The sequence below is a fragment of the Xenopus laevis genome, chromosome 8L (assembly GCF_017654675.1).
Source record: "Xenopus laevis strain J_2021 chromosome 8L, Xenopus_laevis_v10.1, whole genome shotgun sequence".
In the NCBI taxonomy this organism is placed as follows: Eukaryota; Metazoa; Chordata; class Amphibia; order Anura; family Pipidae; genus Xenopus; species Xenopus laevis.
The window spans coordinates 98,437,056-98,449,542 of record NC_054385.1 but is presented as its reverse complement, the minus strand read 5'-3'; the positions used below and the strand labels follow the sequence as shown (position 1 = coordinate 98,449,542).

At 34.7% G+C, this 12,487-nt stretch overlaps 1 protein-coding gene across 4 annotated transcripts in view; it reads left to right on the top strand.

The window, feature by feature from the left end:
* rgs6.L (regulator of G-protein signaling 6 L homeolog) overlaps positions 1-12,487 on the top strand; it is a 227,755-nt gene that overhangs the window by 160,931 nt on the left and 54,337 nt on the right. For all 4 annotated transcript variants that reach the window (XM_041571900.1, XM_041571899.1, XM_041571901.1 and 1 more), the window contains 1 exon segment: positions 1,653-1,759. In XM_041571900.1, coding sequence (XP_041427834.1) covers positions 1,653-1,759 — 107 coding nt within the window.

Genomic DNA, 12,487 nt, shown 5'->3' with positions numbered 1-12,487 from the left:
TTCAAGGTTAAAGTGAAAAAAGGCATCCTAACCTTGATGGGTTCTTTCACCATCAATACAAGAAATGAAAATAAAAAATCTTTGTGATGAGAGAAGATATTCACATGCCACATGCTAAACAGAAACCCAGCAACGAGAGGCCTTAAAGAAGAACTAAATCTTAACAGAGAAGTAGAGTTGAAGGGTGTCACATTTTGTTTTTGTTGTCCTGTAGCAGCACAAGGCAAATAGAGCTCTTTTGATGGAAAGATTTGTGCCTCCAAATATGCCCCCAGTAGATCCTTATCTTTTCTTCTGATTCCCAGCACATGGTCTAGGTAAGCTGTCACTTACCTGAGTAATTAATTCAGATTTTTTATTACATGGCAGCTCAGAAACCAGCACAATTTGCATTAGAACTTAAAGGAGAAGGAAAGCTACCGAAGCAGTTTATTGACAATAGATTAGCCACAATAGTGCACACTATAAAACTATATTTATTCTGCGGAATGCTTTACCATACCTGAGTAACAGCTCTAGAAGCTCTCTCTGTTTGTTTAGGATAGCAGCTGCCATATTAGCCTGGTTTGACATCACTTACTGCTTGAGTCTCTCCCTGCTCACTCATAGCTCTGGGCTCAGATTACAGCTGGGATGGGAGGAAGGAGGCGTTGGGAGAGGGGGAGAGCAAACTGAACATGCTCAAGCCCTAGCCCTGGAGGTTTAAGCTGAAAACTGGAAGTCTGATACAGAAGCCCATGTGTACACAATAGAAGGAAAGAAATGCTGTGTTTCTTTTGACAGAGGACTCAGAGCAGCATTAGTTTGAGGGTTTACTGGTAAATTTATATAGACCTTTCTGATAAAGTTTAATTCATTTTAGACTTTCCTTCTCCTTTTAAGGAACAGTAACACCAAAAACTGAAAGTGTATTAAAGTAATAAAAATATAATTGACTGTGTGTTTGCATCAGAAAGACTACTATAGTTTATTTAAATAAGCTGCTGTTTAGCCATGAGGGCAGCCATTCAAGCTGGAAAAAGGGAGAAAAGGCACAGGTGCCTATCGCACACAGCTTTTATATATAAATGTTGATTACTTTGAAACACTTTCATTTTATGGTGTTACCGTTCCTTTTATAATTATCCCTGTAGTATCAGCTTCTATGACAGGCAAACCTAATTTTCTGCTCGATGATTTAAAGCATTACTAGCCATATTTGTCTATAAATATATTTTACCTAATACAGCCCTTATGCACTGTTTCATATGAATAGATTGGTTTCATTAAATTTATACTTTTCTAGTAGTATGTGCCACTGAATAATTCCATGGAGAAAACCTGCCATTCTAAATGATGCAGTCCTCCTACTAGGCTTGTAAGGAGCACATATACTAATATGTATGTTCCAAAATGCTAACTGCAAAAGGCCTCTTATTTCTGGTTTTAAGGCAGTTCTATGTATGAAGCATGAGATGTGAATAACTTCTGTTTTCAGAAGACATGTGCACAATGTCTAAAAATGCCTTCAGTGACATTCCTTCTGCCTCTGTTCTATTAATTGTTCTGTTGCATGGAGTGCAATAATAGGAGCGATACTATAATGTGCAAATCGTCACTGACCTACAGATAAAATATGCCAGCTAATCCTTTATCTTGTTTTCTCCTTTCAGCTGAAGCAATACATTTAGGAAGCCTTATAGCAGCCCAGGGTTATATCTTTCCCATATCAGATCATGTTCTCACATTGAAGGATGATGGCACCTTTTATCGTTTTCAGGTACGTTACATTGAACACAGTGTAGTAAAGCGAGTTCTTCCAGCTGCAATTTAAACACCACATTTTCAACATTTGCCAATTATATTTGTCACTAACGTCTGCACTGATAACTTTTGGATACATGAAATGCCCCGTCTAAATTTCACAATGATGTACAGCTAGTGCAGAGCTAGAAAGTCCACCCCAAGACTGTATTTGAAAGTATCTGTAACTCTAACCATCTTTTTAACATATATTACACATTTTCAGTTAACTGTACATGTAGGGGCACATTTACTTAGGGTCGTATATCGAGGGTTAATTCACCCTCGATATTCGACCGTCGAAGTTAAATCCTTCGAATTTGAATATCGAAGTCGAAGGATTTAGCGCTATTCGTTCGATCGAACCGAATCAAACGGTTCGAAGGACTTTAATCCATCGATTGACCGATTTTCCTTCGATAAGAAATTGGCTAGAAAGCCAATAGGCTAACATTGATGCTCGGTAGGTTTTAGGTGGCAAAGTAGATGGTCGAAGTTTTTTTTAAAGAGACAGTACTTCGACTATTGAATGGTCGAATAGTCGAACGTTTTTTAGTTCAAATCGTTCCAGTTGAAGTCGTGGTCGAAGTAGCCAATTCGATGGTCGAAGTAGCCAAAAAAATACTTCGAAATTCGAAGTATTTTTTATTCTATCCCTTCAATCGAGCAAAGTAAATGTGCCCCGTAGTTTCTGTTGAAAGCAGCCCACGATCAGCCAATTTTGGGAGACTGAAGTAACACATGGGTTTTACCACCAGAGATTCAAATTATTTCCATTGGGAAAGCTTTTATAGGAGATTAATCACCCGCAGAAGCAGGGATTTATCTTTGGTGATTAATCTCCTGGTGTGCCATTGCCATACACTCCTGAGGTGGTGCTGACTACTTAAACCATTGAAACACTTTATGAGAATTTAGCTCCAGCCAAGACTCCAATTCCCAAATGTTCTGTGTAGCTTAGAGAAGAAGGAAAATCCTGAAAACATGCAAAGCATTATGGGAATTGGAGGCTTGGCTGGAAGAAGCCTCATTTTGACTACATTGTTTCTATTGTCAGGTATACATGTAAAGAAATAGCAAAGGAAAGACAGATACTGGTTCCAATAATTCAGTGTTAGAATGGTCTACTGGGATACCAGAAAAACAGCTGCTGGGTCCATTTGACCTATTTGATGGTCATTTGTCATTCCCTATTACTGTATGGGAACAATACATACAATAATAGTATGTAAAGGAAAAAGACTGGAAGAATAAAGAGGTTAAGGAAGTAAAATAATAGTATAGAGCGTAGACCTATGGTCTATGGATTTTTGGTGGACCTCTGGCTTCCCAGACACAGATTACAATTACTTTAAAATCATTGATATCTTTATTATTGGAAAGTTATTTGGAATTATATTTTCTTTTATTTTGCAAAAATCTTTGGGTGGACAGCCCCTTAAAATTGTACTATTGTACAGAACTTAAACTGGTAACCAGTAGACCACAGCAGTAGCGTGTAGTCCATATCCATTATCCAGATGTTAAAAGCATGCCTTGAGAAATTGGCATGAATCATTCAATTAGAACAATATGTACTGTGTTTTCTCTCAGTGTAATGTAATTTGTTTAATTTTCTATGGTACCGTAAAACCATATGGAAAATATAGCCGCAGCGGTGGAGCTTTGTTGGACAACTTCACTAATTTGTCTACTGTGTACTGTGTTTTGTTTCTGTTCTATGGGCAGCAATTAACATAACCAAAGATGTGACAAAAATATAAATATTATATAAATAATATGTGTTTCCATACTTGAAGAGGTTGTGGTTTTATCTCTGAATAATGTCTCAGATTTGTATTGTTCTTAAAACTGTCAACCTTTTTTTTAATTAAATAAGTTTTTGAAAAAAATAGATATATAATATTTGTTAAATATATAGCAGCTATCTTTCCTGGTTACATACTGCCTTCTTCTTTTCATAGGACTTATAACATGGTCTTATAACATGACCTTATATAAAGCACAACAGAACAACATATCAAGAGATCATTTGGCTAGTGCCATATTTGCATTCCTGTGCAGACAGAAAAAACACCAAGGGGCCTGTTTTTTTTTTTAGTATTCATGTTTTTACAAGTTTTTAAAAAATTAAAACTCCAAAAATTCAGGAGTTATTAAAGGACACATTTATTAAGGGTCGAATTGAACATTCGAATTTGAATTTTCTAATTTTTTTTGTGAATTATCCAAACTCGATTCAAATTTTAATTTTAATTTCGAATTTTAAGATTTATCATACTCTGGCCCTAAAAATTCAAATTCGACTATTCTCTACCAAAACCTGCCAAGTTCATGTATAATTCAATGGGAGAGGTGTAGGGACCAATTTGGACATATTACTAGCCTTCCTGACATTCAAAAAATTTTTGGAGTAAAAACTCGAATCGAGTTTAGTCAAATTAGATTCCAATTTGATTTGAGTTAAAAGTTAAAAGGCACATAAGTTTGCCCAGGAGCAGTAACCCATAGCAACCAATAAGATGTTTTTTTTAAACAGGTGACCAGTAAATGCTACCTGCCGATTGGTTGCTCTGAGTCACTGCTCCTGGGCAAACTAAGTGCCTGTTATAACCACCATAGAGTTTAATCGTGGTTTCAAAAAGCTCTAATACCACTAAAACTCAATATATAATAAATTGGCCTCCTCATGTGCAATTTAACATAAGAGCACAAAGTCTTCATACCGTTAACACTTTTTAAGATGAATAACACTTTGGAATATGCATGCATAAAATGGTTATAATTTTTTTAAAATATTGCTTTCCCCAGCACTAATCTCATTTATTGAACCATATATACTTTTCTTATGAGAGCTCCATTTATTTATGCCTTTAACTTTACCACTAAAACTAAACTTCTTACAAATTACAGAGAAAAAGCATACACACTTAAGCTATTTATCTCAAATGCAAATGAAGGGCAAGCATGCTTCCAAAGGCTACATTTAAACCTCATTTACATTAAGTAATATACATTTAAAAAATGTTACTTCTGTAAAATGCATAGCAGTGCTTGTCATTTCAGTTAAAAATACCAAAAAAAGCGAAAACCTTTTAAAAAAAAAAAAATACCGAAAAATACTGAATTGAAATTTTCAAAATTATTATTATAATAATTATTAGAGGGGTTTGTTCTTTTCTACTTCTCTGTACTGATAATTCTTATTCTTAAGTTTGTCTGATGTATCAAATAGGTTTAAATGCCTTCCTGCAGCTCTAGGACAGACAAGAAAAGTATTCTGTGAAAATATCAATGTTGGTCTTATTAATATCACTATTAAGAAGAATTTAAGAAGAAGAATATAAAGTAAATGTAAAAATAAAGTCAACGCTGATACAGAAACCCTATAGGGGGGTTAAAACAATAAAGAATAAAATGAAGCCACTGTAAAAAAAAAATAACAGAAAACGAGCAATAAATAACTGTATTTAATAGGACTTGTACTGAAAAATCATTTTGGATGTTATTTATAGGTTGAGTTTTAGAGGTATTTGACTCACAACTCAAAATCAGTGAATGGGAAAAACTGGATGGGAAAAACTGGAATCAGTGAAATTGGGGTTAAAAACCCGGCTAATTTATCAGGTTTTCTGAATTGCTCAAATTAATCGAGTTTTCGAAAAAAAACTCGAGCATCATGAAAGGTACAAACATTTTCAAATGGTTCAAGGGACCTCTGCCATTGACTTCTACATGACCTCGATAGGTTTTAGCTGGAGTATTTTCGGATTACAGCTATTTCCAGGTTTGGGGCATAATAAATCTCAAAACATTCGTTTTTTGTTTTTTTTTGAAAAACCTGAAAATTCGAGTTCTGACTGAAAAATAACCTTGAAAACTTGAATTTGTCAGGTAAAAATCAACCTGTGCTTTGGTAAATAACCCCCTTAGTCTATTGTTATATGTTAAATAAGGAATAGTTTTCATTATAAAGACCACATTTAGTGGGTAAAATTGAAACCTAATCACGTTATTGAGTAAATCTACTTCTTATTCTGCTGTTTTGCAATAAATACTAGTAGTAGCGGGTACAAGTTAAACACATCCTTTTCTGCTCCCATTGTTCCAAACCTGTAGAATACACACCCCATGTGCCTTATCTGAAGTGATTAGGAATGAGTGAACTGTAAATTCAAATATTTCGAAATCTGAAATTGATATGAATTAATAATTCATACAATAATCTGCTAGGTGTCTTTATTCACAAAATGTTCATTGTACCAACAGTGTTTACATACTGTTATTACTGTAGCACTTTGGTAACAGTTTTCATGATGGACATTGCACTCTATTTACATTTTCCCATATATAAATGTTATTATAACCTAACTGAATCAGAATACCTGTGCCATACTGTCAACAGAAGTAATTTGACTTTGCTTTCTTAAATTTCCATGCCACTTTCTGCCTTGCAGCACACTTACCAAGACAGGCACACTAATGCAATTATGCCCAGCAAGCAGATTCCCCCCACTCCTAGCATTTCAGCATAAGGACTTTGCAGTCTTCTTACTCCCTTATTAGCTTGCACGATCTTCAGGGCATATTCAATTCCCTTGTTTACTGTGTACCTACTGTATAACCTCATCTGTGAAAAAAGATTACTGTACACTGGCAAATGGCATTGACTGCAAGAATGCAGATTAAAAAAGAAATGTAATTGTGATTTGTCAATCAGAATAATCCTTTAAAAATAATTGAGTTTTAGTTAATAACTAGCCTCGATTCTTTTTTTTTTTCTGGGCTTTTGCATTTCTATAAATAGTTTATAGTTGTGCCATTAGTTTCTAATGTATTTTTCTCTGCATTCCATATCCCACATTAATATTCAAGAGTTCCACTGTGAAATGCCATCTAATTAGACTGGAAGTAAGCAGGGGTCATGCAAGGGCAGCATTTTGCTCAATAGGTTTACGACTGGCCCACCATGGCATCGTGGCTCAATTCAACCTTCTAAGAAAACATTTTTGTATACTTCTTTATTTATTTATACTCATATAAGGTTACTTTAAGCATCTGGATCCCTTGTGCTGAAGCAGTGTATTAAAATCAATAGTGACTGGCTTTGCTCATGTACTATAAATATATATATATATATATATATATCAAAAAAGTCCAGACAACTTGCTTGTGCATCAAGAAAAGACTTTTATCAAGCAAGTAATAAGTACAACGTTTCGAAGCTCCCGCTTCTTTATCAAGCAATAAAGATTTAAATGACATCACATCCTTTTAAAGCCATAAGTTCAAGCCACTCCCATAGGTGGGATGTGGTTAATCATGTAATACACAAAGACCAATGACCATATAATGAAACAATGTAGTATAACAGTGTCAATTAGACCATAATAATAGGAACAATATGTTTCTTTTTGTTGGATGTTCCTATTATTATGGTCATTTAAATCTTTATTGCTTGATAAAGAAGCGGGAGCTTCGAAACGTTGTACTTATTACTTGCTTGATAAAAGTCTTTTCTTGATGCACAAGCAAGTTGTCTGGACTTTTTTGATATATATATAATTTGTCCTTCGGACTAGGTCACAGACCAGGGTTAATCTCCACTCCATTTTGTTGGTCTATATATATATATATATATATATATATATATATATATATATATATATATATATATATATATATATATATATATATATATATATATATATATATATATATATATATATATATATATATATAAAATTGAAGAAGCTAAATTTTGGGCTTTTTGCACCCAGGCAACTGTGACCGATATACGATCTTCCAGACCTTTATATATATATATATATACTGTATATATATATATATATATATATATATATATATATATATATATATATATATATGATCAAACACTTGAAAGGATGACATTTTAGAATACTCAGTCTGAATCAGAAAATACTCCAAGCTGTCGGGGGCCCTGTAGAAGTCAATCGCAAAGGTCCCATTTCAAATTTGAAGATATCATGGTTTCGGCCAAAAATCTAGCGATTTCACAAAAAAATTTAATTTTCGGGCATAAAACCCAAAAAATTTTGGTTTTTCTTAACAAAAACCCACATTTTTTTCGTTTTTTCCATACCAATTTTATCAGGTTTTTTCAGTGATATATAAGGTCAAATTGTGGATTTGGTCTGACTTTTTTTACTTAAACAAATGATTTTTGATTTATCATATAATATTCTGTTGCCAAAAAGCACAGTGAGTGCAAATTTATTATTAAAAATAGACATTTTTGGATAAATTTTGGGGGTTATTTATTAAACAATGACTTTATCTGGCTGAGCTTTTTGGGGCAAACTCAGAAAATCTGCCATCTCAGACCTGTTTTGTGGTCTGCGCTGGGTTTAGCCTGAAGTTTTCAGGCAAAAACTTAAAACATATGAGTGATTTGGGAAAAGAGCCCGAAAAATTAGAGCAATTCAAGTTTTCGCTCAATTTTATCAAGTTTTTCCGCGGTCTGATTGAATCGAGTTTTTGTATTGATAAATAAGATAAAATCGGAAAGAACCAAAATGTGAGTCTACCAAAGATTTGTTTTAAATTAATGATCTGCAGGTTAGTAAATCCTTAAAGGAGAATTTAACCTGTTCGGAAAAAAACCCGTACCCCCCACCCCAGTAGACCCCCCACTCCCTTCTCCCTCCAGGCTAACACCCCCGGGGAAATGCCCCACTACTCCATACTTACCCCTCACTGCAGATTCTTCCAGCGAAGTTGCACGAATCCATCTTCCGCGAGTATGGGGCGTTTCCCGGGGGGTTTGGCCTGGGGGGGAGGAGGGAGGGGGTCTACCTGTGGTGGGGGGTATGGGTTTTTTTTTCCCGAACAGGTTGAATTCTCCTTTAAATTGAAGATGCACGGAATTTACTACATGTGAGTCACGCAGTGTACGTGCATTCCCAGCTAACCAGTTCAGACCAACACACTATGTTTCTAAATAAAACTTTACTTTTAATAATGATAATAAGTACAATACAAAGTAATATATACACGCTGCCAACTATTGACACAAAGATAAATCACTCCTCCTCAACTCCGGACACTGCGGGGCACATTTACTAAGCTCGAGTGAAGGATTCGAAGTAAAAAAACTTCGAATTTTGAAGTATTTTTTTGGGTACTTCGACCATCGAATAGGCTACTACGACCTTCGACTACGACTTCGATTCGAACGGTTTGAACTAAAAATCGTTCGACTATTCGACCATTCAATAGTCGAAGTACTGTCTCTTTAAAAAAAACTTCGACTATATACTTCGGTTTAAACCTACCAAGGTACAATGTTAGCCTATGGGCCCCATTACTTTTCTAAGGTTTTTTTGATCGAAGGAAAATCTTTCGATCGATGGATTAAAATCCTTCGAATAGTTCGATTCGAAGGATTTCATTGTTCGATTTTTCCTTCGATCGTTCGGTCCTAGGATTTGCGGTAAATCCATCGACTTCGAAGTTGAAGGATTTTACTTCGAGGGTCGAATTCGAGGCTTTATTAACCCTCAATATTCGACTCTTAGTAAATGTGCCCCTGCTTGACTCACATGTAGTGAATTCCGTGCAACTTCAATTTTGGTTTGTGTAAGATAAAATTGGAGTTTGGTTGTGGTTTTTTAAAATAAAATATAAGTTAAATTCAGATTTGAGTAATTAACCCCCTTAGCCTGCACACTCTAGGTTACAGGCCCGACATTTTTTTAGATTCACTTAACATTTAGGGGCAGATTCATTAAGGGTCGAATTTCGAAGTTAAAAATACTTCGAAATTCGACCCTCGAATTGAAATCCTTCGACTTCGAATATCGAAGTCGAAGGATTTAGCGCTAAACGTTCGTTCGATCGATCGAAGGATTTCGATCAAAAAAAGGTTAGCAAACCTATGGGGACCTTCCCCATAGGCTAACATTGACTTCGGTAGGTTTTATCTGCCGAAGTAGGGGGTCGAAGTTTTTTTTAAAGGGAAAGTACTTCGACTATCGAATGGTCGAATAGTCGAACGATTTTTCGTTCGATTCGTTCGATTTCGTTCGTATTCGAACGAATTTAACCAATTCGATGGTCGAAGTACCCAAAAAATACTTCGAAATTCGAATTTTTTTCATTCGAATCCTTCACTCGAGCTTAGTGAATTGGCCCCTTAGCATTTTAAAATGCACATAATGTATACGGGTTGTAATCTGACAAATGCCTAATAATACATCCCTGTTTGAACTACATTCTGAATCCTAATCAGCATAATACATATTGCTACAATTGGACAAAATGATACAAAGTTATCTTTGACAGGAACTATTTGATCTCAGATGTGAAATGTAATCACATGAGAATCGTGTTTGGTCTAATACTAAACTAAATCTGAATTTAGTGTGTTCCAATCATAATTTGTGATACTTTTCACTGAACCTAAACAAAATGCAGACAATGGAAACTCCTAACAAATCATGGCTCTTTAAAAATATAGTAACAAGCATCCATGATTTACAAATCATTTATCTCACCACTACCAATTAATAGTAACACGGATAATGATATGTATCCAGCTGTTAAGCCCCTTTTATTTGCATTGTATTTTACTCTAACACAATATTTGTTCATTTCTATTGACTAAATTGGAATACCAACCAAATAATGAAGAAAAAGCAGAAATGTTGCAATTTTGATCATTTTCTTCATCAGCAGAGGCTACAATTCATAGTATAACAGATTCGTTTCTGTGTATAACATTTGCATTCGATATGGAACAGCACTGCTCAATTTCTTTAAATTGAAAATGCATTAATTGCATTATTTTCTGGGCATTACAGCTACGTTTCGGGCACCTCCATGGCCCTTTATATATAACATTTGTCAGCAAACGGTGAGGATTGAAGACTTCATCCACAAATAAATACATTTATTCAAGTGTAGACCTGTGGCACAAACACAGAAGTTTGATTTGACAAAACATTTATAGAGAGCAAATATTTTGAAACAAAAAACTCTCTTGCCTTTCCACAAATTAAATGCAAATTTCACCAAGACAGAAGCACATAATATCATTAACTGGAAGTGCCATCGCATGGATCTCATATAAATGTTGATTCCCATTAATGTTTACATGTTCAATCATGATTAATAGAATGTAATAGAAATCAGTCACTTTCAGGGGGTTATTAACTAAAACTATCTCATATTTTTGTTAAACCAGGCTCCACCAAATTTTATCTTATTTATCAATAAAATAACTTGAAAAAGTCGGGTCAGATAAAAAAATTAATAAAATCAAGTGAAAACCGGAAGCGTATATATTTTTGTTGGATATTACGCCAGAATTGCTCGATTTTTTCAGATTATCGTCTCAAACCCCCACATTTTTTTGATTATTGAACGAAACCCAGCACACCCTTAGAACTCTTCTATGCCGATGATGGGATTTTTCCTTGAAGGAAAAACCAAGAGGTATAAACCAGCATAAGGTCCATGTCACCATTGCTCAGCCCCATTGCTGCTGACAAAACAGGTTTTCAGGGCACTCAATAACTAAATGGCTTTCAGATACAGAGTAAAATCTAATAGTTAATTGTTTTGGCAGATAGGAAATCCCTGAATGTTGCATGACCAGTGCCATTAACTAGAGTAGTATAATCCTGCATGATGCATTTAAAGAATCTGGAAATCTGGAATTTTAGAATCTGGAAATTACTCTGCATTATATTTTTTATAGTGTATATAATATAGTCCATAGAGTGGAAAACATATGTATTGGTCCAATCTGAGAGTAACCTTTTCCACTGAATATATTATAACAATATCAAGCTTCAAATGTAATTTTACAAAATATAATTTTTTACTGTATGTTTTTAAAAAATATTTTGTGGCTTAAAATTCAAATAACAGAGTTACTATATATGTAGATTAACTCAAAGCAAGCAAGAGAGATGACTACACATCTACAAGCTAAACAGTATTTAAAGGTTAAAGATACTGTAGAAATTACAGAATGACTGTCCAATTAAGATGACTTGATGTTTACTGCCTGATTTGTGTAATATATTTATTTGTGTGTCTGCATTATTTTGCCAATGTATTCCCAAGCACAGATACAGCAGAACCTTCAGCCAAACATTAAGAATGACAATTCCAGTTTCCATAACTTGTTCTCATTTGTTTCCAGTCTACAGTGCTGTGAAATATGCTGGCGCTGTATAAATAAATGTTAATAATTATGTTAACAATAAATAAACTCATTTAAAAATACGCTTCCTCACACACATGTATCAAAGAGAGTACTAAAAGTCCTATAAGTGTGTTAGTTGATATAATAGTCCTGTTTTGTCCTGTGTTGTATATACATGTTATTTGTAGAGCAGATTTTAGCTCATCGGGACAAATGTTTAGTTCAGTATCAACTTAATCTAAGTAATATGCCCCAACAGTCTTACATTTATTCCCAGGTCAATCATCCCTATAAAACCCAAATGGGAAACAAACATGCAGTTATAACAGAGAGATGGTTTATTTGGGAGATGTTGCAAGCAGTGGCTTAATTAGAGGGTTTCCCACATTTGCACCACACCAGAAGTCATATCTTCCCATGTCAGTAACTTATCGCTACATCACTGAGCACCTTCTGATGAACCCAATCAGGAACAGGTCTAGGTATAGTGGCAACCCCAGCTCCACCTGG